Here is a 23,011-nt window from a genome sequence, read left to right as displayed (position 1 = left end):
AAGGGCACCAGACTATAGTTATCCGCCAATCGCGTGGCTTGTTATTACGCTGACGGCTAATGGGAGCACTCCTTTCTGCTGATACGGCAGGAGCGGTGATTAGGGACTGCATTCTTGCAATCTTCCGGGTTGGTTACCTTCACCACAAAAAAAAAAAACTGTTTCAAGATTGGTGTTTCTTCAAGCTGGAAATCAAGGTAAGTGCTGTAATAAACGAGATTTATTCATTTTTAAAGAGTCTGAGTCTCACACGTGTGGTGGCCTTCCAAATTCATGCAAGTCCGATCAGCGTATGTTGACAATTTGTGTTGTGTTATGGATTAAAAAACAACAACTCGTTAAGGAACTTAGAACTAATAAGTCATGTCAGTAATCTCAAGATGTCGAAAAGCATACAATTTAAAGGTCATTGTAGGATCAAACTGATGGGTTTAAAATCGGTTTGTAAAATCTTTCGTAAAGAATTATATCTCGCTTAAAAAGACAAGTGCGTCATCGTCCTTTTGAACATTTGGCGAGAGTGCAAAATTGGCAGCTATGATTTTTGTGATTGCCCACAATTATGCAACACGATGATGCATCACCTAACGTGTTCAAGCCTGTCCCGCGTAGACCGGCAGATTATAATGGTGACAGAAATTATATTTACAGAAATTATGTTTCCCACTTAATGTGAAAGTTTCCTGCCAAGTAGGGGCAAAATTACACGTTCTCAATATTTGGTCCTTTGTATGTACCGCCCTCTATAGGCTCTAAATACAATGGATAATTTATATAGACATTGGTAACACAGAAAAAGAGTCCCCTTTTGACGTTGTATTTACTTTGCGTCTTGAGAAAACAAACGTTAGGGCAACTTGTTTGTTATAGATTCCTTGGTCTCGAAGGTAGAAATGTAGACTCTGTGCATAAGCACCAACTCAAAGATGGGAAAGAGATATAAATGAGGACAATTTCAGCTTGAGTCAGGAGCCGTGCACTTTAAGGTGAAATATTTGTAATGCGCATGCAGACTGCGCCAAACGCGCGTGAACCACTGCGCGCACGCACCTTGTCCTTCACACACTCTCAGACCCCAAAAGCGCCACCTACTGCCCCTGCACGGATTGTACCTGTTTATTGCTTGGTACAACTTAATTCTTGGAGTGTTTTAAAATCCAATTTTTCGAAGGGTTTTGGGTGGACCGGATGAACCCCTGACCAACCCCCGTAATGACGACCGATTTTAGCGGGACGTGGAGGAGCGGTAGGTCAGAAGGATGGCCGGAACTCCTAGACAAGCTGAACATCCCAAAGGAGAAGCTACCCTCAGGCCTCAAGATCACCCAGCTCATCACCCAGACCGGCAACACCATCAACATCAAGACAACCAACAACATAGACGACACCATGAGGGAGTCCACCATCGTGGTGGGGGAACGTTTCACGGACCGTGCGGCCGGCTACGACATCGAGCACACCACGGCCTGGGGAGAGGAAGGAAGACTGGTGCTGAGCCGGGTGACGGGGACGGGGGGACTCACACGGGAGTTGACACCGGAGGGAGAAATGCTGGTGATTCATGACCATGAGGGAGTGGTGGCCAAGAGCTACTTCACCAAGCAATGAATGCACCGATGGATTGTTAACATTCTCAATGGAAACCAGCAGTGGGGACTTCTGGTGTGGGTGGCGGAATTAACACCTTGAAAACAAAAATCGAAAAAGGGGGAGGTGGATGGACACCCCATGACTCTAGGGGACAATGTTCAAACATGTATGCTCGCATGTAAAATTGGTGTTGAAAGAACAATGTCGAATATTATAAAATTAAGGTGACTTTTTTTTTATCCATGCAATGGGACAAATTATTGGTGGGTGACATGGCCCACGTCCCCAAGGATCGCCGCCCATGTAGGAAACAGTCATGGCAATCTGTCAAATACAACGGGTAGGAGAAGATTGAAATATGCGAGGGAACCGATCTCAGGGAATTGAGAATCAAATGATACCAAACATGTTTAAGATTGAATGAGCCATTTTCTGGATAAGGGGGATGCTTTCAGAAACTAATGGATACTTTTGGAACTGTTAATACTTTCAAACAGTTTTCCTGCATCTGTAAAATCAAAAAAATGCTTAAAAAACCCAAGAAGTAACAAATGGCTTCCTAGGAGATTTTTGTATTAAAATATCCACAAGATAACACTGAAGTATATACTATTAATATAAAACCTTATATAAGTTGATGTAAGACGTAGTAAAGAAGTTAATTAATTCTAGCGCACAGCTAACACTATGGCCCCCATTCTTAATGAGCCCATTTCTCAGTGATAAAGTGAATGAGGCCACACTGCACTTCATATGCCTGTACAATTAGTCAATTACCTTGCCATATACCTGTGCTTAAAACATCAATTTTACATTCTTCATTAACCAAGTAGAGGTTCTTTTGGAAATTCTATATTGTGCTGCATTATGAAATAATTTAAAGACTTCTGAAACCCGTACTTTCTTTTTTTGGTAAAAAAAAATCAAACTAAATGGTATAGCAACAAATGTTTGTCATTATTCAAATGTCAAAAACCCCCAAAAAACCCGAAAAATATCTTGCCATTTTGTCTTCCTATCCTTACATATAAGACGGAAATCAGCTATCAATTGGATTTTGATTGCGGTGATCATTTTGACATAATACTCTATCATTCTGATAATAAGTACTCTATTTTTTCTACTTTGCAAGGCAAGGGAAAATTTCACTTTTTTTCTTATTCAGAAATGACCGAAGTATTAAGATAAGCAGCACTGCACGCAAAAACAAGTTCTTCATAATATAAGTGGGTATCTGAAATAGAATAATGAAAGTGCATGCCTGTTTGGTGATATAGCTTTCTTAAATCATGCTTAAATTAACCATGGGGACAAATTGTGACGTAAATGCATGAGGGCGTAAACGCGCAGCGTGATTCGACGACCATTTAGTGCCAAGCTTCATCAAAATCAGGGATAGGTTGGAGTATAAATGCCATTGGAATTATGATCAGCCCTATGTCGATTCCAACCACAAGTACGATTCTCTTTAAGTTGTGTTTTTTAATGTTTTGTCGTTGAAAGTATTTTAATCGTCTCTCGTATGTTTCAAACATTTTTAAAATTTTCCCTGTTAGCTGTGGAAATTTATAATAAAAACATAAAGGGTTAATGACGTTAATTTAACCCAGGAACATATTTTGTGCAAATTTATACTCCTTTTAAATGTATGAAAACTATTTACCATCCTTTTTTTGGTTAATTTTATTGAAAAGTGCAATTCTATAAACATGTTAATTTTTTTCATGCTTTTCCTGACAACTGGGGGCGCTGTTGCTGTGATGTCATTTTAGGAATGCACTGTTCAGTTTCGGGGTTTTCTGTTCAAATTGTGAACCCCAAAATGTGCTCATTGAAAACATTCGTGAGAACGGGTTACTCACTGGCTTACTGTCATTTACTGACACAACAACGAATCGCCAAAGCAAATAACATTTATACGACTGCAAAATATCCGAAATTCTGGCAAATTTTGGTGTAGAAATACCTGTAACATTGAGGTTTCTGCCTGAAACGACATCATACTTTTGCTCATGAATATGGAAATTCGCATGAGAATTAAAAAAAGGCATAAAAATGCCCTTTAAAATGGCAAAATGAAAATTGAAAATAAGGTTAAATGGGACACAAAGCGGCTTTTTCATGGATTGCATAAAAAAACTTCATTACATGCACCCTTTAAATTGCGAACCCAAAAATTCATTCATTGAAAACAGTTTGCTCATTGGCTTACTGTCATGTACTGACACAACAAAGAATCACCAAAGAAAATTAATAATAAATTCTGGCAACTTTTGGCGTTGAAATACCTGTAACATTGAGGTTTCTGCCTAGATTGACATCACACTTTTGCTCATAAATATGTAAATTCGCATTACCGTAAAAAAAACCCAAAAGCCACCCAAAATACCCTTGAAAACGTCGAGGAAAATTAAAAATAAAGTAGAATGGGACACAAAGTGCATTTTCAAGGATTACATTAAAAAAGAGTACATTGCATGGCCCTTTAATTTTGGCACCTGCAGTGTGAAATGACTTGTGTTCGTTTCTGAATGGTGCTAAGTAATTACGATCAGTTACTTTTTGTGCCTTTTTTCATTTGAAGAAACCATGTTGAAGTTTCATATCAGTGTTTTGTCTCGTCAGTGAATTTCGCTGCTAGAACTTCCAAGTCAAATTAAATATTTCGAACTACCCCCTCTTGTGTAAAATCCTTAAATCAGCAATCAGGATATTGCTATCATTCAGCAGGGTCGTGTTCTCTTTAAAACCACGTGAAATTATTTCACAGGGTATTTAGTAACAAGCCCGTTCTCCACTTAGAGCAAAGATGTTCTCATTGGTTCGTTTCCGTCCGAGTGACTGCCATTGTTCCTACATGTCTTTAAACCGGCCTTAATGACTTACTCCATATTTTGATATGAGTTCTATTGTGGATACCTTTTTGGGCGCTGGATTTTTTTTATTGGGGTGGGGGCCAGGACTCTTCTCAAATGTTTAGTTTAAAAAAGTAAATTCTGATGTTGTCAGTATGGATTTTTGGATAATGGCCGGTGTATCCATTATCCAAAGATCAAATAATATACTGACAGCATCAGGATTTACTGTTTTAAAATTAAAATTTGAAAAGTTTTTTTTAACGTAATCCTCATTAACAGACAATGTCTTCATCAGTCATACACATGAACACACGTGGTTTCATGAGGTAAACTGTTGAGAACAAAAATGTTAGTTGAAATTTAAAACTTAATGGATATTCACAAATGTTATTCAGACACAAAAACTGACAGTAACAAAACACGGAAATATTGCAAATCAGGTCTTGGATCTGAAAAATACTGTATAGCCTAGACCTTGCACTAAACGGTGATCTTTCTTTGTTTTACACGAACTGCATGGTAGCATCGTGAGACAAAACCTTATACACGGAATGCTACATTTTGAACAGCAATGTTAATATTGCAATTGAACGCTGATGAGTAGACATGCTAATCTCTCTACGCGTTGCCAGGAAACACTGTTTCTGTTCGATACTGGTACGCAGTCTCTAATGGGTATCCATTCGACATCAGAGTCCCTGTCTAAAAATTAACCGAAGATCAATTCATAAAAAGCTCGGAAAGTGCGTTCAGGGTTCAGGATGCAGCGAAGAGAGGCTGTGAAAGACAGCCAATCACAAGTTTGCTGGCCAGCTGTCCATTTTGCAAAAGCCGGTTTCAATCCAGCTTGGCCTATGGGCTCCAAAATGCATGATTGCAAGTCCCGGATCATGACACTGGCTAAAATATCGGGTCCATTTCTTCTATACTGAACATCAAATCTGATGATGATAAAACTGTTCCTTGGGTATGATTATGATGCGAGCATTTAAAGCTTTTACATTTTCTAAAGCTGGCAACGCAAGAGACCCAGTCACATTACACTTGGGGACCACATTACACTTGGGGACGCTCTTCGGGATATAGATGTATATCAATATGTATACTCGCGCTTACGTCAAAACGGCGCATTTTAAAAGCTTTTGTACTTTGTTTCTCCACTTTTCAGTGCTATTGAATACATTTTGGTTGTTGGGATGTTCGAAAAATACCTCGAAATCCACATTTATTTCTCATCACGAAAAAGTGGTGGGGATGATTCAATAGCCCATCCCCCTGGTCAAAAAGTGAGGGGATATATACCCCCACCCCCGGGATTTACGCCCCTGCATCAGTAACAATGTGCTGTATATTACCTATATGTTCACCTATCCGCAACAATCGGACATAAACAAATCTGACGGGCCTGACCCCCGCAAAACTTCCTGGCTCCGCCCCTGAAACTTGCACATACTTCGCAAAACCTTTTAGTTTCACCATCAAATTTAATCTGTGATCTGCATATGTAATTCTGCCTTTTTAAGCTTTATCTAGCCTATACCTTTAACGCACAAAATTGCACATACATAAAAAAGCGTGATTTCAGATGAAAAAAATAATGGGTTTACAGTTAGAATGAAAACGTTTTCTCATAATGTAGCAAACAAGAACTGAGTTAAGAGAACCATAATTAATCACCCTCTTTTGTGTGAAAATACAAGCAGCATATAATATCATTAGTGGGAAGTTAATTTCCATGAAACCATTTCCAGAGGTAACATTGATCTTAATGTTGGTATCGGAACTTACAGCAATTATTTTTGGCTATTAGCTTCTTTTTTTTTAAATGGTAAACTGGTCGTCTACATCTACCTACATCTAAGTAAATACTGGACAGAACCGATAGGTGTCTTCGTCCCAACTTCCAAGGACATGTCAACATCTCTCTGCACATTACAACTGAGAGTGCAAAATTTAACAAAAAATAAATAAAAAAGAAGTGCGCATAATTATATACAGTGACGTGAAACATCCAGAATCTAATTTGGAGTTTGTAAGAATAGAGTTTTGCCGTTCAACTCAAAAGACACTGACTCCAGATTTTCTGTCCAAATAATGAGCTTGAAAAAAATAATGAAAGACGACTGCAGAAGTTCGCCTCGATGTCTACTTGCTGAAGTAAGACTTGGCCACCATGCCCTGGTGTTCAACGGTGATAATCAGCTGACCGCCGGTAATCTCGTAGGTGATTCCGCCCGAGCCGCTGACGGCACGCATGACCAGCTTGTCGCCCTCCCACGCCGTGGTGTGCTCGATCTCGCTGGTGGCTACCAGCTCTCGGTGGGTGCTCCCCACGGTAATTGTGACCACTTTCACGTCATGGTTGACATTGTTCGTGGTCTTCATGTGTACAATGTTGCCACTCTGCGTGACAGCGTGGGTCAACTTCAGATCAGCCGGGAACCTCTCCTTCGGCACCCCCATCTTTTCGAACAGCTCGGGCCAGCCCTCGGTCTTGGTACTCGTCCAGGTTCCGCTGAAGTTGGCAGGCATGTTGGATATTTTCGACTGTTTTAGGGGAATCAATTATAATTTGAAGGACTTTAAAGGAAACACGTATCCCAGCAGACAGTAATGGAAGAATACTTACATTTTAAAAATGAGCAACATATTTTGTTCTTCGAACTTTTCTTTACACTATCGTTTTCTTTATAACTACTAAAAAGGCATTTCGGAACCTAACTGTATAATGAACCCCTTCTCAAAAACACTTCAATTTAGAGCGCACTCATCATTTGCAAGATTCACAGCAACGTTATACCATGTTAAATCTAACCAGTTTTCACTTTACAACTCCACCCAGCTAGCGGGTGCAACGACTACACCCAGCTAGCGGGTGCCGTGCGAAGCGCGGCATCCCTCTAGTTTGCTACACTTGTGGTTGTCTTGACTTTTTTGTTGGAGCAACGGATAGCGAGTTATTTGCATGTTGTGCTTCCGCACATACACAAAATCACCGTAGCATGCGTACTCATGTTGTGAGCGGGGGGGGGGGTGTCTGTTTTCAACGAAGAACGAATTTGTTACCAAAAGCATTGTGTGGATGAAAAACATTTTTTTTACGAAAACAAAACGTAGACGAAAAGGAATTTGTGACAAAAATAAGAATTTACAAACACAAATCTGGGCGAAAAAATTGTTTTGCCGACAAAAAATTGTGACGAAATAAACTGACAACATTTTGACAATTTTTTTTTTTTTTTGAAAACTAAACTTTTGACTGCAGTTTTTTGAGGTTTTAGGAGCCAGCAGCATGCCCCCCAAGCTTGTGCGGGATTTCTTTTGAAAGAAATCTTCACAAGCTTGGGAGGGGGGATTTGTTTTGCCTGCTGCTTGCTCCAAAACCCCCAAAAGCATGCATGCATAAAGAAATCAATTGGGGGGGGGGGGTCTGAACCTCGAAAAAACATACATCAAATTTGCATCTTGGATTTGTCAAAATTGACTGTAAAAGTATATACCAGTTACGCCTAGGGCCCCCCCCCCCATAGCCACCCCCCCCCCGAAAAAAATAATAATGAAGAGGTAAATAAATAACAAAAGTCTGGGGCAAATCGGCCAGGAGGCGACTTGATACAATCATCCGACCAGAAAAAAATGTTTTCTTCATCGTCTTTGTACAATAAACCCCCTAAATATCCGAATTATTCATTATCCCCTCAATCATATGAGCTAGAGAGAGCCTACCTTTGCAATGAGCACTCGCAATTGAAATACGGAAGTGGAAAAATCCACAATTTTCTGTGCGCCCTCAACTGACGTATTTTTGAGAAGGGGCATTGTCTGGTTGATAATGTCTGCATGGGGGTATTGTCTGGTTGATATTGTCTGGTTCCCTGACCTGACAATTTTCCCGACGCTGTTACAAAGCTCGGCTTCGTTTCCGGTTCGGCTTCATCATTAATACATACATAGCTTTAAAGGTTCCGATCAAGTTTATATTTTTTAAATCACCTAAAGTTGGTGTATACGTGCCTTTTGGGTGTGATAATTTATAATTTTCTAGCATTGCATTAGTTATGAGCTTCCCTCCCTTCGTACGATCCGAGTGCATACTTGATGCACATCAATGCAAGCAATGAATATTAATTGTCAACTCATATTTTAAATTTTTAATAAGCATGGCAGGTAAATGAAACCTATTTTACACCTGGAAATACCCGGGCGCTCTCCGAGAGTATCGACGAAATGCTTTCGGCAAACTTCGGACATTTTCTGAACTTGGGAGGCATTCCTCCCGTTTTTGTCGCGTGCAGTTTATTTATATATTTTATATAGATACCAGCGGTTACCGGACCTAAGATTTATCAGAAATAGTCAGAATCTTTTGGTCTGGGGAACCAGACTGGGCATATATTAATATATTACTTTGACCTGGATTTGCATGTTGACCCCGAGTGGGCGTGGTAAACTTGGTGAAGCAATATGTGGCCACATTTTTGATCATGAACGTTATGTTTGCGTATTAAATGAATGAAATTGGACATTATGCGAATGTTGCCAACGAAAACCTTTTTCGCAAAGTTGCACTGAGTCGGTTCAAATTGGTGCACCCAGCAACATTTCTTACATCTAAATAATCACTGACAAACTAATTTGGTACCAGCAAATAAACATAATTATGCCAACCTTGTGAACGTTCATATATAGGCTTATCGTTATAACCACACGAAATCCCTGGCCCTGTCCAACAATAATAAACAGAAACTGCCACCGAGCGTACGAACAGTGGACTTTATCCCCATTTGCCAAGCCCTTCAAACACAGACACGTTTTTTTCCCAATTATATATATTCTACTGTTTACATGTTTTGATGATGGTCTTTCAAAATTTCCCCATAATCATGTTGACCTATACTAGTGTGGCAGATATTATTCATTACCGGATTCACCTGTGCAACCATGGATGCATTGAGGGTTTATAAAGGGTGATTCCTGAAACATGCATGCAACTCTTTTTGTCGACTGATTAATTCAAGGATTCGAGATAACTCATAGCATATGGCATCTAAATGCAGAGGGAAATATGTTCAACATTATATCGCCATCTTTAACTCTTAAACTGAAACGGAATTCATTTTTAAAATCTCACCTTTATCGACCGAACAGAAGGGAAGGTTATCAGCAATCTACATCAACTCAGTACTGAATGTCCCTAACACTATCTTGTTGTACAGATTATTTAATGAAGAACCGTAGGGACATGAGGGAAAACATTAACTGTGCAGGTTCCCATAGCAACCGGTGAACAGGCTGTGAGTGTAGTGGTGGATGACGGCGAGGAAACGCCTGCTTGGCATGTGTGACATCGTTTTGGAGTTAAAAAATAACTAATTTATGAGGATGATGGTATCGGTTAAAATGTTACAAGTGACACCGCAGAGCGAAGCACTATGGTGACCCCGTGAGAGAGCGGGAGGAGTCTAATAAAGGTCAAAGGTCAGATGCCACGAGTCACCTGTACTTTGTACTAACGATATCCTGGGCATATACAATATTTTTTACTGGTTTCTGTATAGAATTCAAACCAGAATCTATCTAAATGGTGATCAATTTGAAGGTTTGAGCATTTTTAGATTTCTCCTTCAACGTCACGATGAGACATTATTTTTTTTTAAATGACGGAATTATACCATAATTAAAATCACAGAGTACACGATTAAGTGAAGACAAAATCCCATAAACAAAGGAAGGAATCAGGCAGTATAGCGTATCCAGCGTAGGGGGAGGGTGGGAGCAACGGGGAAAACTTCCCCCTCCGGCGACATTTTGCCAATTTATTTATTTAAGTTTTAAAAATCTTTAAAGTGAATATGAGGCCAAAATTAATTGCCAAACCAAATCTAGAGGAACCAATAGTCTGAGAAAGTTGAAAGAAAAACCCAAGTGCGTCTGTTAAAAAAAAATATATATCTAATATTTAGCAACCCAAATCCATTTCCAGTCCACGCCCTTGATTGTATCCATTTCCTCTGATTTGTTGTTAATACAAGGAAACTTTTTAGTGTTTTGTGCGTTTTCATGTGGGAAACATTATTTTCTACCCCTTTAGCCACGCCCCAAATGATGTTCGTCTCCCCATTATGCCAACAGCTTTATATGACCTATAAATGTAAAATTCTTATCAGAAAGGAACTCATGTCTTGTCAAATTTTATTCACAATTATCTTATCATATTTTTATGATCTACACTGATTCCTGATTTTTTGAGGCCGGTATACTTTTTCATGCAAAATGCTATATTTACATTGGTTAAATATCGAAATTAAAACTAAAAATCGACATCTCAAATGGACCGACATTAAGGACGAATCCTTATGCAGATTCCAATTAAGATACTTATATATGCGGTTTAGCGTCATGTTTTGGATTCCTAAGGCGCTGTGGTTGTAGTCCCACCCCTTGAAGAAGGTCAGGCTGCTTATCTCCTCTTCATTGCGTGAGTTTCACTGTAAGTTAATAAGACTACTCCTATTTATTTACTTAATCATACAGTCATCAATTCTATCCTAAATCACTACCTTTGACTCCGGAGGTTCTTATCCCGCAGGCTAAACCCAACCCACATCTTCCATCTCCCACTCTATTCTCCAAAAAAGATTGTCAAATTTTGGATTGTCTTTGGGGCAATTCTGGACATACACCAGGGCTTTCTCTACGCTAAGCACGACTGGCACTGGGACGGTAAGCCGGAGGTCCCGTGTGTTGTATAAGGCGTAACGCACGTAAAAGACCACAGTAACACTTATCGCTAAGAGAAGGGGTTTGCCCCGGTGTTTCTGGCCTCCTAGTTATACTTCCTTGTGGAAGTCCTTAGGAGAAGAACAAACCAAGTACCAAGTATTTAACGTATTGCAAATGCAGACGGGCAAATCTGAGGATCGGAGCAAAGAGAGAAGCGATTCATGATGAGGAGCAACAGTACTTTAAAATATGAAAATACTTTCAGGTTTGGAATTGAACCGCGGAACTTGTTTGGCTATTGCACACACAAAATGAAGACTCACCCATTTTTTTTTTTTTTTACAGAAACAAGTACACGGCACAATCACATAATAAAGACAGAAATGTTTTGTTTACAGACAGTCTACTACTTTCTTTATTATTCAATGCAAACGGGCTCGTGAAACTTATGGGGGAAAAGTGTCCTCGTTTGCTATGAAGATTTTGGAACATGACATCATTGTTAGTAAATGTATGACACTGGATGACACTATGGCGTCTTCAATATAATGCATAATATTGGTGCCAGAAAAATAACTCTGGGACACTCATTCACATCTAGTTATCTATAATGGTGGGGGAAATAAAAAGTAACTAGTAAATCAGGGGCGGATCTACCTTTCAGGAAACGGGGGGTTGATATGAAGTTCGGCACGTTCAGCTGGGGGGGGGGGGGGGGTCGGGGGCATCCACCCCGAATATTGTTTAAATCTACGATGCTTTTTCCTGCATTATTTGAGAATACATTTATCATCTTTACCATATGATTCCATTTATTTATTTTTGCCCCATTTTACTAGTATCATAACATTAGTCAGCGGCTGAAGGGGGGGGGGGGTGCAACCCCCTTAACCTCCTCCTAGATCCGCCACTGTATGTCATCTTAAGTTGGGAATTGTTCTTGCTTAGCCTAAGGGATTATCAAATACTAAAAAAAGTCTGAACATTTTTATACAGAATTAGAACAAGGTCTAGTCAAAGTAGATCGCATCGATGCTCGTCAGTAGGTGGTCATTTTATGTGTCACAGATCTTCACACAGAAGAGGGCATGACACTAGCTGGTTTTGTCAGCAACTTATAAGAGTAGTGTAAGCGATCGCAGAAGCAGTGAATTGTGTTTGATGTAAAGAACGACCGGTTCCAATTCTTCAAAACGAAATTTTCCCGGCAAAATCGAAATGTGTTCCACGAGTATATTACCTGCCGAGAGTGACATTACAAATTCGCGTTGGTGTCCGTCCTTATCGCCCGAGTATGAACGGCTTTTGCTTTAAGGCGGAAATATTAAGAGCAGTGAGGCATTAAATCAGGGACCTGGGCTGGGCCTAAAGTCAAACAACAACGATGAAACCAAAAGTGTAGCTAGATCATCAGGCGAAACCCTGTAATTGGCAATATTTGGTACTTCTTAGAACTTGTCGTGTTTTGAGTTCATTTGCGTACACTTCAAAAATTGCCACAACAGTTTCTTAATTCTTTATTTGACGAAGTGGTTCAGTGTAAACATCGAAAGGTGATTATAAACAAGGTTTTGCAGTGTGCTCAAAGACAGCGCTAGTATATCAGAAAATCAAAGTTAACGTGTAAAACTATACGAAGTGAATGTGAATGACAGTAGTGCTAAATGGTAAACAATGCACAGTCAAGCTAACAGTGTTATACTAGATAAACCAAATCAAAACTCTAAGCGGTTAGCCATTCCTTCTTTTGTAATACATCATACGATGTACGTTAGGAAAGAGCATGGTTGTCGTCTCGAGTGACACAATGTCTACTTGGTAAAGTAAGACTTGGCCACCACGCCCTGGTGTTCAATGGTGACAATCAGCTGACCGCTGGTGATCTCGTAGGTGACTCCCCCCGAGCCGCTGACGGCACGCATGACCAACTTGTCGCCCTGCCACGCCGTAGTCTGCTCGATCTCGTGGCCCACGATGTGCTCCTTATGGTTGCTGCCCACGTTGATGGTGACGCTCTTAACGTCGCTGTTCTTGTTGTTGGTGGTCTTCATGTTGATGGTGTTGCCGCTCTGCGTGATAGCGTGGGTCACCTTCAGATCGGTCGGGAACTTCTCCTTAGGTACCCCCAGCTTGTCAAGGAGGGCCGGCCAGCCCTCTGACTTGCTGCTGGTCCAGGTTCCGCTAAAATTGGCTGGCATGTTGACTAAGATTCTGTTGAAAAAAATGGTTCATTACAGATAAAAAGTAGTAACTTAGGCTGCTTACCAGGTGTATTGTTTTAGTTAAAGTGCATTGTCCAAGTAATATTTTAAAAAGCTTTCAGCTCAAATTATAAGATCTAACTGGTAAGGCTTGTTATTATGAGAGTTTCTCACTTTCCCACCTGACAGATCATAGTTGACTAGTCTGAGTAAATGGGGTGTAAAAGAGAAGGGAAGCCAACCAACAAACCAGCAAGCATGATGCAATCAATTAACCGACCGTCCGACTTGCTGGCTACCGAGTAACTTTAAAGACTGACCGGTCACCAACTGACGACCGCCCGACCGACTATACCTGATCAACGTACTGCCCGACCATCTGGCTAACTGAAAGACCGACCGATAAAGCGGATTAGATGACCTCAAAAATCGGCGAAGTTCTACGGGAATGCCTGACAGCCGGGTACATGACAGGAGCTACAAAGTGTGCAACGTCCTATATGGGGGATATCTTTTGTTCCTGACTATAGGCTAATTTGGTGAAGGGTGATAAAAAGGTTGCGTTAAAAACGCCAAAGCATTACGATTACAATAGTTTGAAAATATTGCAAATCGATGACCATGATAAAAAAAAAATATGGAATTCATCTTCCGATCAATCGATCATGCTCATTACTATTAGGTAAAGACAGACACAAGAGTCTGTGAATAGACTATTATAGTCAGTGTTTGATACTAAGAAGTTCACGTACTACTAAGTGATAAGTGAACATTAACTGACGAGACTTGACTTTGCCAATTAACTGACTGACCGACCATCTGACCAACCGCCAAAACGACGGACCGACGGACCGGCCGACCGGCCAAACTGTATTACTAAAAGACCGACTGATTGTTTACCGATTGACCGACGGACCAAGTGATTGCTTACATCCTGAGGTTGATTTCATCGATTTGACACATCAATGTCTAATGTAATAAATGATTCACCTTTTGTGCACTTTACGTTAAGAATTCAAAGCAAAGCAACCTTGCTGTCAACCGTTTTTTATTTCCCTCCCAGCTATAATGTAACGCATTTTCAGAATGTAATTCTTTAATTGATAATGATTTAAAGAAACTGCATCACGTAATTGATAATTATTAAAGAAATCCACATGGAGAACTGCATCGAATTCGGTTTCGTACACGAAGAGAATTATTTTTCGATTAAGAATAAGAACCGATAGAGGCTCCCTACAAAATTATTAGGAGAAAACGCCAAAAATCTCACCTGTTCCCGAGGGCACTGTATGCGATGACAGACGACTTTTTCGGACAAGTGAAATTGGAAAGTTTATTTCTCACCTCAAAAACCTCCCGTCTTTTATAGATATTTGTCTGTTTGGGTTTTCCAGAGAGACAAGTTAAGCATTTCGCATAGCCGGTTCCCTTGACAACGGCTAGGACGAGCGGCTTTTGTTAGAGGAGACGCGATTGGTCGAAATGCGTCGCCAGGGACAACGAGCGGGTGGGGCACGTCGGACGATCCTGCTCCGATATCAATGAGTAAATCTCCGATGACGTCATTCATTGAAAAACAAAAATATTTCATCTACTAGTTAGATAGAGTGCAGTAACCTGATGGTAAGGTCATCAGGTGAATTGTGTGTACAGCAAACTGTGGGGAGGAAAAATGAGGAATCGTGTGATCTCCCATGTACCAGGCTTCCGATCTGGAGATTTTTTTCCTCGGATTAGTTGAATATTAAATTTAATTACCTTACAACAAACGATGTTATCAATAAAAGAAAAGCTGTCTGTGTGTGTGGTGAATTCACACATGTCATGGTAACACACTAATTGGCAGATTGGCACATGGGGGATTCACGACGCAACCATCTAAGAATATGCAAGAAGGGCGACATGGCGACTTGATCTGGTCAAAAGTGGCTCACTGCGGTATGTTAAAACCACTACTGCGAAGACGTAGTCTCGCCGGAGAGAGTTACTATCTCGCTTCGGCGAAGTATTTTCATTTCGTGCCCCTACCCTTCTGGAAATACATTAAACAAAGAAACGAAGCACTTTAAACGTTGAGTCTTTATTTTGGCCTCCTCTTAATAAACTTTCGAGGTGATTATTGAGGTATCCCTTTTCATACAGTACAGACACTGACAGAATTAAGAAATTATGACCCAAACTGTTCGTATAAAATGCACTACGTAAGACTTCTTGCCTGCGACGATAATGCAATCATAATATATATATGTCTTGAATACATCAGAGTCATATTGAATTTTCCTGATTTTTTTGGTTTAAAGTGAAGCTATTTGTTACATGGCAATCAATTCACTAATCTGCTCCCTGCAATTCAACTTTTTTGTTTTGCACTTCAATCAGTGATTAACATGTACTTTGATGTGGATGAGTCATCTTTGGTTCCTGAACTTAGACGATAGAATTTATGATAAAGGCACGTGAACGACACGTGGGCATCAGGTTGGTGCATCATGCATTCGATGGTATGGCTGTCCTCCGGTAAAATTTGGTCGGCTATGCTATCTGAAAATTTGGCAGTTTGCTAGAGGTGTGATTGTTATGAACGCCCACGTCTAATTAAACTGGTTAACTCCAGAGTTGTAACGAGTCACTGATTTTTGTGACTCGAGTCGAGATCGAGAGGAAGTTCGCAGACCTGTAAATGGGTCCAGAATTGCCTGCGAGGGCCAACTCACAATTTGTGCACCCTCAAATGCTTTGCTATTAGAGCATTTTGTGTGCCATGAAATTGCAGGTTTGTAAAAAAAGCCTAGGAAGAAGCCGTGCACAGGAGTGTGAGCTCGTATTTCTGTAAAATATTCTCATGAATTTGCGCCCTAAAAGTGCTCTATTTTTGCAATGGAGCGCAGGCATCATTTTTCAAAATGGCGATGGGCCACAGGACTACTTTTCGGGGTGATCATCTTTGGATGGAATTTTCTCCCAAAGGTTATCCAATAACGGAACAAAACTTGAACAGAAAATGAAAGATTATGAAATAAGCTTTCATTTGATGGGTGTGTCAAGCACATTGGAGAGTTGTAAGTATTTAAAATAATTTTTGGAAATATACGCGTAATTATCACTGAAGTGGGGTACTGTGGTCCAATGGTTACGGTGTTCGACTCGCAGTGTGCCGTGGTACATGGGTTCGAATCCTGACCGTGGGAAAATGGTGCTTGTGCTCTTAAGCAAGGCACCTAACCATTGTTGCTTCGTCCTTCGGACGAGACGTAAAGTTTTAGGTCCGTGTGTAGTGTAATGCACGTTAAAGAACCCAGCAACACTTATCGCTAAGAGAACGGGTTTGCCCCGGTGTTTCTGGAAGTGGCTGCAATATGCGCCGCAGCACCTTGAAAACCATTATAAGGTGCTACATAATGGGTCTCATAATTAAACTCATAAGCTTCATTTACCTTTCTTTAATAACAAACATTTTATCCAGCGCCTTGTGTACCTAATTGTTGGTAGATACGTGCGCTATATAAGACTCCGTTTTTTTATTATTATTATTATTAAGACTATGGGAGTCCATTTGCAGGTCTGCACCCTGGCCCTATACAGAATTTTAACCACTGGATATGTGTGGTTTTCAGCATATTAATTTCTATCATTATAGTCTGGTTGATAGAATTTTAAAAATCATCACCTTTCCTCTACGCAACTCCATCCGCGGATGTATTTTTCACCGTCAACGGTCTACGAAGCGTTTGACCCATTGTCCCCCCCCCCTTGACGCAATAAGTATTTTCTTCTTTTTATTTTGTTCTGAAATAACGCATATAGGCCTACATTTTTTATTTTACTTTAATGAGTGACGTAACTGTAGTCCAATTTGTAGGGGGTTGTGGTGGAAAGTGTTAGCATATCTAACAATGGTAAAAAAAAAAAAAAGAGGGCGCACTTCTTGTGTCCAAACGTCATGTCGAATACAGGCGCGGTTTAGAGCCAATATTTTTTTTGGGGGGGGGGGGGCTAGCAGGCTGGATCCAGAATTTTTTTTCAAGGAGGCGCGCGTGCTGAAATGTAGACCGGTTATTTTTTCCCGGACACTTACGCCTCCGAAAATCAATAGGTGGGAGGGGGGGGGGGGGGGGGCGTGCCATATTTTTCAATGGGGAGCGCTGATAAAATCCTACAATCATGCACACTATATTTATATTAACTATTACAAAGTGTACAAAATGCACCCTTCTCACGACTATTTATTTAGGGGGAGACCCGTTCGCATGTACGTCACATCCTTACATTTTGCTAGTACAATTTTATATTTGTTAATGGAAATTTTTGGGGGGGCTAGACAATTTTTTTTTTGGGGGGGGGGGGACTAAAGCTCCCCCCCCCCCCCCGTAGAACCGCCACTGGTCGAATACATGCAACACGAACTTGGAATAGAATGACTGCATGCAAAAACACAATTGCTTTTTGTGAACATTTTATGCTTAAAAAAAAAAAAAAATCATCAATTCAACTTATTACCTAGGCCTGCTGCTTTTTGTTACCGGTTTGAGACACAAGAAAAAATACGTTCCAAGGCCTATCCCGTCATTAATGACTTAGAAGTTAGGGCTGCTTTTGCAAGAAGATTTTGGGGTTTTTAACGTCCAATAATATGTACGTGTTTCAACAAGAATTTACTTGGTTTTCTCTTCAGATTTGACCAAGAAAACTAGTAACTTATTCACTATTTTGTCAAACATTGTAATTGATCCCAAAATATGTTAGTTATCGCATAAACAAACAGGATGCATAATCTCACATTTAACAAAATATCAGAAACAGCATAGACCACGATGATTAATACTAAAAGGCAAAGTTCACAAAGGTTAGTAGAGCAGTTGCGACAGAACTTTTGCCCGGACAGACCTTGGATAGTTTGCAATGTCTTGGTGCGTTCATGGTGCGCTCAATGTGCGCTATTCAGCCATTATCTCATTAAGCTATAGGGTTAGAGGGTTAATTGAGGAACAGAACAATTATGTCCCACTAGAGTCTGACATCATGTAACGATCGAAAGTTAGTAATGCACTTCAATAACTGACACTTGGAGACCATGTGTGTACATTTCTAAGATTGCTGAGATGAATTTTCACCTAGTAAACTGGCCCGTCAATAGAGGGCGGTATACAAGATTACCAGTATACTTTTGTTGAGCTAATGACGGATTCATTACAACACTCATTTCCAAAATTATCTTTCAGTGATTCTATACGACATTCGCCAGTCTTCATTGAGACATGTTTGATTTGTGTGTGTGTGTGTGTGTGGGTGTGTGTGTGGGGGGGGGGGGGGGGGGTACCCTCCCGATTCTACAGTCTACAAGTAGACAGGCGATGACTGCCATCATGAAAGTGTTCAGTCTTGAGAAAAGTCCTGGGGCACACATGAAGACAATTATTGCCTGCAGTCTCCTTCTTACTGGTACATGTAAAGAGGAAAAAACGCTAGAATGGAGAAAGGCTTTATATAGCTTAACAAAAGTGTTACCCCCTTCTTGACTCGCATTCTTAATTTGAATTTCCAGCTACCATTTGGACAGAAAGTGTCATAAAACATCGACACCCTAGACCTTTGAAACCTATCTAGCCAATCAGGTCGTCCTCAGGTCGTCCTCACATACAGTGACTCTCGAAGACCATTTCTAAAACCTCTGATTCGTCTGTAGTTTAATTTCAGGCTTCATCATGATGCATCATCCGTCCGACGAATATGTTCCTGGGCCTCTGAAATTGAAGACCTAATTAAATCTTTTAATGCAAAGCCGAAATGTACGAAAGCCCATTAGCGCCACTGCAAGTATATAAGTTGCGGATTATTTAATTCGTTATTATGGATTATTAATTCGTTATTACGGATTATTTAATTCGTTATTACGGATTACTAATTCGTTATAACGGATTATTTAATTCGTTATTACGGATTATTAATTTGTTATTACGGATTACTAATTCGTTACTAATTCGCACAGGAGTGGTGCTGGTGTAAAGCAAACGTATGCAAAGATAGCGCCGCCTAGCGGCGCTATATACATAGGCCCCTGGACACGTGCTCTCCACGTGTGAGAACATCAGACTTAATTCGTAATAACGAATTAATAATCCGTAATAACGAATGAATAATCCGTAATAACGAATTAATAATCCGTAATAACGAATTAAATAATCCGTAATAACGAATTAATAATCCGTTATAACGAATTAATAATCCGTAATAACGAATTAAATAATCCGTAATAACGAATTAATAATCCGTAATAACGAATTAAATAATCCGTAATAACGAATTAATAATCCGTAATAACGAATGAATAATCCGTAATAACGAATTAATAATCCGTAATAACGAATTAAATAATCCGTAATAACGAATTAATAATCCGTTATAACGAATTAATAATCCGTTATAACGAATTACATAATCTGCAACATATATTCTTGCAGTGGCGCTAATGGGCTTTCGTAGAAATGTATTGCTTCCGTAATAATTATAAATTGAACCCCGAGATTAACTTCATTGAGCCTAATTTACGGCGCCGGATTTGCCGGGTATGAACAAACGGGTCATCAGCAACGCCCACTATTAAATCAAATAGGTCCTACCTCCAGGAAACGCCAGCGGAAAATACCAGGATTTCCTTTGATGTTGATTCTGACAATGATTACAATGGCCTATAGTTTGATAATCCCGGTAATAAGAAAACAGCAAAGAAAAGAGATTGCTCGTTCCCGACGCCCTCTCCGAGGTGCTGGGTACCCGCGAATTGTCCCTTCACAGTGAGGGAGCCAGACAAATTAGACAGTCCTATCGTAGAATATGCCTCGTCTATATTTATGGAAGATTTGATACCGCCGGGTGATAATTTTTATTTAATCAAGGGGTCTAACGGTCTAAAGGGTGGATGTTACAGTGGGGTGGGGCAATTTCTGTTAAACCCGTAATAACCGTGGTCACTTATAATAAATGACTGACAACTTTCCAGTTGGGGCGACGGGGGGGGGGGGGGGGCAAAGAGGAGGATATTATTAGGCTTTGTCCAGCGAGGTAGCCAAGTGGCGGGGGGGGGGGGAGGACCTTTCCCCCATTGTCAGATAGAGTCCCTGATGCTCCCCCCCCCCCTCCAGGCCCCTCCCTCATCCTGGCAACCTTCCAGTATGGATGGCCTGGTGGCAAATTTGTTGGTCCCTAACCCATTCAAATTCTGGCGACGCCCGAGAAAATATCATGGGGAATATTCCCTTTTGTGAAATATATTAACCATGCCGATGCCGCATTGAACAAACGTGTCTTTTGAAAAGTGATGCTCATCTTCATTGGGCTCTACTCAGTACGTGGTGTACGCTTATTACTTAACTTTGCCATGATTTAAATGTAATTTTTTTTTGCCTGGTGCAACATTACACTCCGGATCGATTTGTACTTCAGGAAATTCATTTTATGTCGATTTATTGATAATGGTGGATCTAGCTGTACCCTGGAGAACAAGTATGGCGCTTGACAACACGAAGCCGTTTACGCGTCTCAGTTCTCCTAGAGCAGTATATATACATGTAGGTCCTATAGCTCAATGCCGTCTTTTTTAGTAGGTAAATGTAAAGGTCCCATAGCTAGTACCACTGGCCGTAGGGGCAGTGGGATGTTAGAGGTCCACTGTGTCTTAAGCGCGGCATATGAGTGGCGGCGCCCAGTCCTCTCCTCTCGCCGTCTTACCTTCCCTGAACGAATCAGGTACCCATTTTACTGTTGGGTCGTCAGAGAGAGTTTTCCAGTTTTTGGTCAGAATGTGATTCGAACCGCCAACCTTCCACTCCGTAGCTCCACGCTCTAACCGCTCGGCTACGAGGCCCCTCTTTTTCAGTAGCAAACACCAAAATTTAGACGCGACAACTAACTCCGCCATCACAGGAATATACATAGTACACAGGTGCGGCGCATGACAAGAAATTCATGTTGTGATAAAGTTTCTTACCATGCATGAGGACACACGCACGGAAACCCCACAGGCTGGAATCGAACCAACAACCTGCAGAAATCAACCCGCGAAGCAAAAGGCCATAAGGCCAGCGCCACAGAGTACTCCATGAAAACATCCCACACACTTGCTTCTCTGTATCCAAAGGACCGCCCACGTTTCTTTCACCTCAGTCCTTTTGTAGCACTTGAGACAGCGAGAATCTAGCGTCGTGTTACGCACTTGCGACCAGACGACTTCAACCCTCGGCGTTTCTCTGATTCAACAAAGTTGGGAAGAGAGATTTACCTCATTTTGAGAACGCGAGAACAGTGTTTTCCCGACACCTAAGACGGGCTGCGGATGCGCCTTTTCCTACTTCATGTATACTTCCTACACTTAAACTGTCTGTGAACTCAACCACGCGGATAACCGTGGGTGGACCTTGTTTTCTTCCCCATTCATAGGCTGCTATATGTACATTCCTTCAGACGTTTTCAAAGTATGTCCAGCGTTATGACGAACAAGATTCGTCTTGTTGTCCAAACTCGAAACCAAGTCAAGTGGTATTGAGGTGGCCTGAATAACACTTTTGACGAGGAAGGATACTTTCGAGAAGAACGTCTTCGAGAGATATGTAGGTTAATTGTTCAGTTTACATCTAGTGTGAAACGAGCATATCGGGACTTTTCCTTGGTAATTATACCCGTATAGGTCTTTGTCTAATAAGTTGTCCACGCGAGAGAAAGTATCAGAACTGGTAAAAGGGGTCTAAAACCCGACCGGTCCCACCCACCTTATACAGGCTAGGACCACGTAGGGCCTACTTCGTGTGAAAGATCAATATAATGGGTACGGTGGATTGACATCTAGGCCTACGTTTTGGAAAAAAAACCCTGAGCGTTTTGAAATATTACTTTTCACATCTTCGTATTTTGAAGTTAGAGGCAAAGTATAGGATGCAATTCACAGAGTACACGTGGACAACATGATGATCGCAATATTCTTGTGGACACATTTCAAAAACTTTTGAAATACAACAATTAGTATTTTATTTCTGCTAAAATGGTCAGCCAGATGTTAACAAGATACGGGAATGTAAAACTTAGTTTCTAGAATGTCCGGGCATGGGAAAAGTGGCGAGTGGCCGGCTGCGAAATGGGCGCGGCGAACGGGCCGGGCGCATTAGGGGCGAAGTACAAGTGGAGCTTGGGCGAAGTGGCAAAGGGGGGGGGGGCGGGCACTTATGGGTAAACTGGTTGAGTGCGAAGCGGTCGAGGGCGAAGCGGAAGTGGCCGACAACCTTTTTCTGCGTGATTTTTTTGGTGGTCCAAATGGTGTTAGACCGCCCAGCATCCCCTCCCCTCCCCATCGTAGACCTGATGATAAATGTAGGCCTACTGTAAACATGGAGGAACTCAGCAAGGAATATTCCTTCCTCCACTACTGCACTAGCAAACATCATTAAGGGCCTACGAACATAAGAAGTCATAACCAAGAAAATAAGTGCTCTGCAACAGCACGGAATTGTTTTTCCCAGCTTGTTGCTGTCTCCCTCCCCTTAAAAACCCTGTCTCGGTACAATATTGCAAGGTAAACGTGTATGATTGTACATGTACTTGATGTTTTGTCATTCGTGCGTGGCACGCGCACGCGAACGGTGCATTCTG

General features: G+C 40.9%; 3 protein-coding genes across 3 annotated transcripts; 1 reads left to right on the top strand and 2 right to left on the bottom strand.

Annotated features, from left to right (window-relative positions):
• Positions 1-64: 64 nt before the first annotated feature.
• Positions 65-3,207, top strand: LOC119742409. The gene is made up of 2 exons (XM_038218327.1): positions 65-197; positions 1,172-3,207. The coding sequence occupies exon 2, from the start codon at positions 1,213-1,215 to the stop codon at positions 1,606-1,608; it is 396 nt and encodes a 131-aa protein (XP_038074255.1). The 5' UTR covers positions 65-197; positions 1,172-1,212; the 3' UTR covers positions 1,609-3,207.
• Positions 3,208-6,502: 3,295 nt separating this feature from the next.
• On the bottom strand, positions 6,503-9,877 carry LOC119743489 (fatty acid-binding protein, intestinal-like). The gene is made up of 2 exons (XM_038219908.1): positions 9,580-9,877; positions 6,503-6,995 (listed from the first exon to the last, which is right to left on the bottom strand). The coding sequence occupies exon 2, from the start codon at positions 6,978-6,980 to the stop codon at positions 6,594-6,596; it is 387 nt and encodes a 128-aa protein (XP_038075836.1). The 5' UTR covers positions 6,981-6,995; positions 9,580-9,877; the 3' UTR covers positions 6,503-6,593.
• Positions 9,878-12,067: 2,190 nt separating this feature from the next.
• On the bottom strand, positions 12,068-14,745 carry LOC119743479 (fatty acid-binding protein, intestinal-like). The gene is made up of 2 exons (XM_038219898.1): positions 14,646-14,745; positions 12,068-13,382 (listed from the first exon to the last, which is right to left on the bottom strand). Exon 2 carries the CDS (start codon positions 13,367-13,369, stop codon positions 12,983-12,985), a length of 387 nt encoding a protein of 128 aa, XP_038075826.1. The 5' UTR covers positions 13,370-13,382; positions 14,646-14,745; the 3' UTR covers positions 12,068-12,982.
• Positions 14,746-23,011: the final 8,266 nt, after the last annotated feature.

Source organism: Patiria miniata, unplaced genomic scaffold (genome assembly GCF_015706575.1).
Source record: "Patiria miniata isolate m_02_andy unplaced genomic scaffold, ASM1570657v1 HiC_scaffold_6, whole genome shotgun sequence".
In the NCBI taxonomy this organism is placed as follows: domain Eukaryota; kingdom Metazoa; phylum Echinodermata; class Asteroidea; order Valvatida; family Asterinidae; genus Patiria; species Patiria miniata.
The sequence above is the reverse complement of the archived record's forward strand: the minus strand, read 5'-3'. Positions and strand labels throughout refer to the sequence as shown.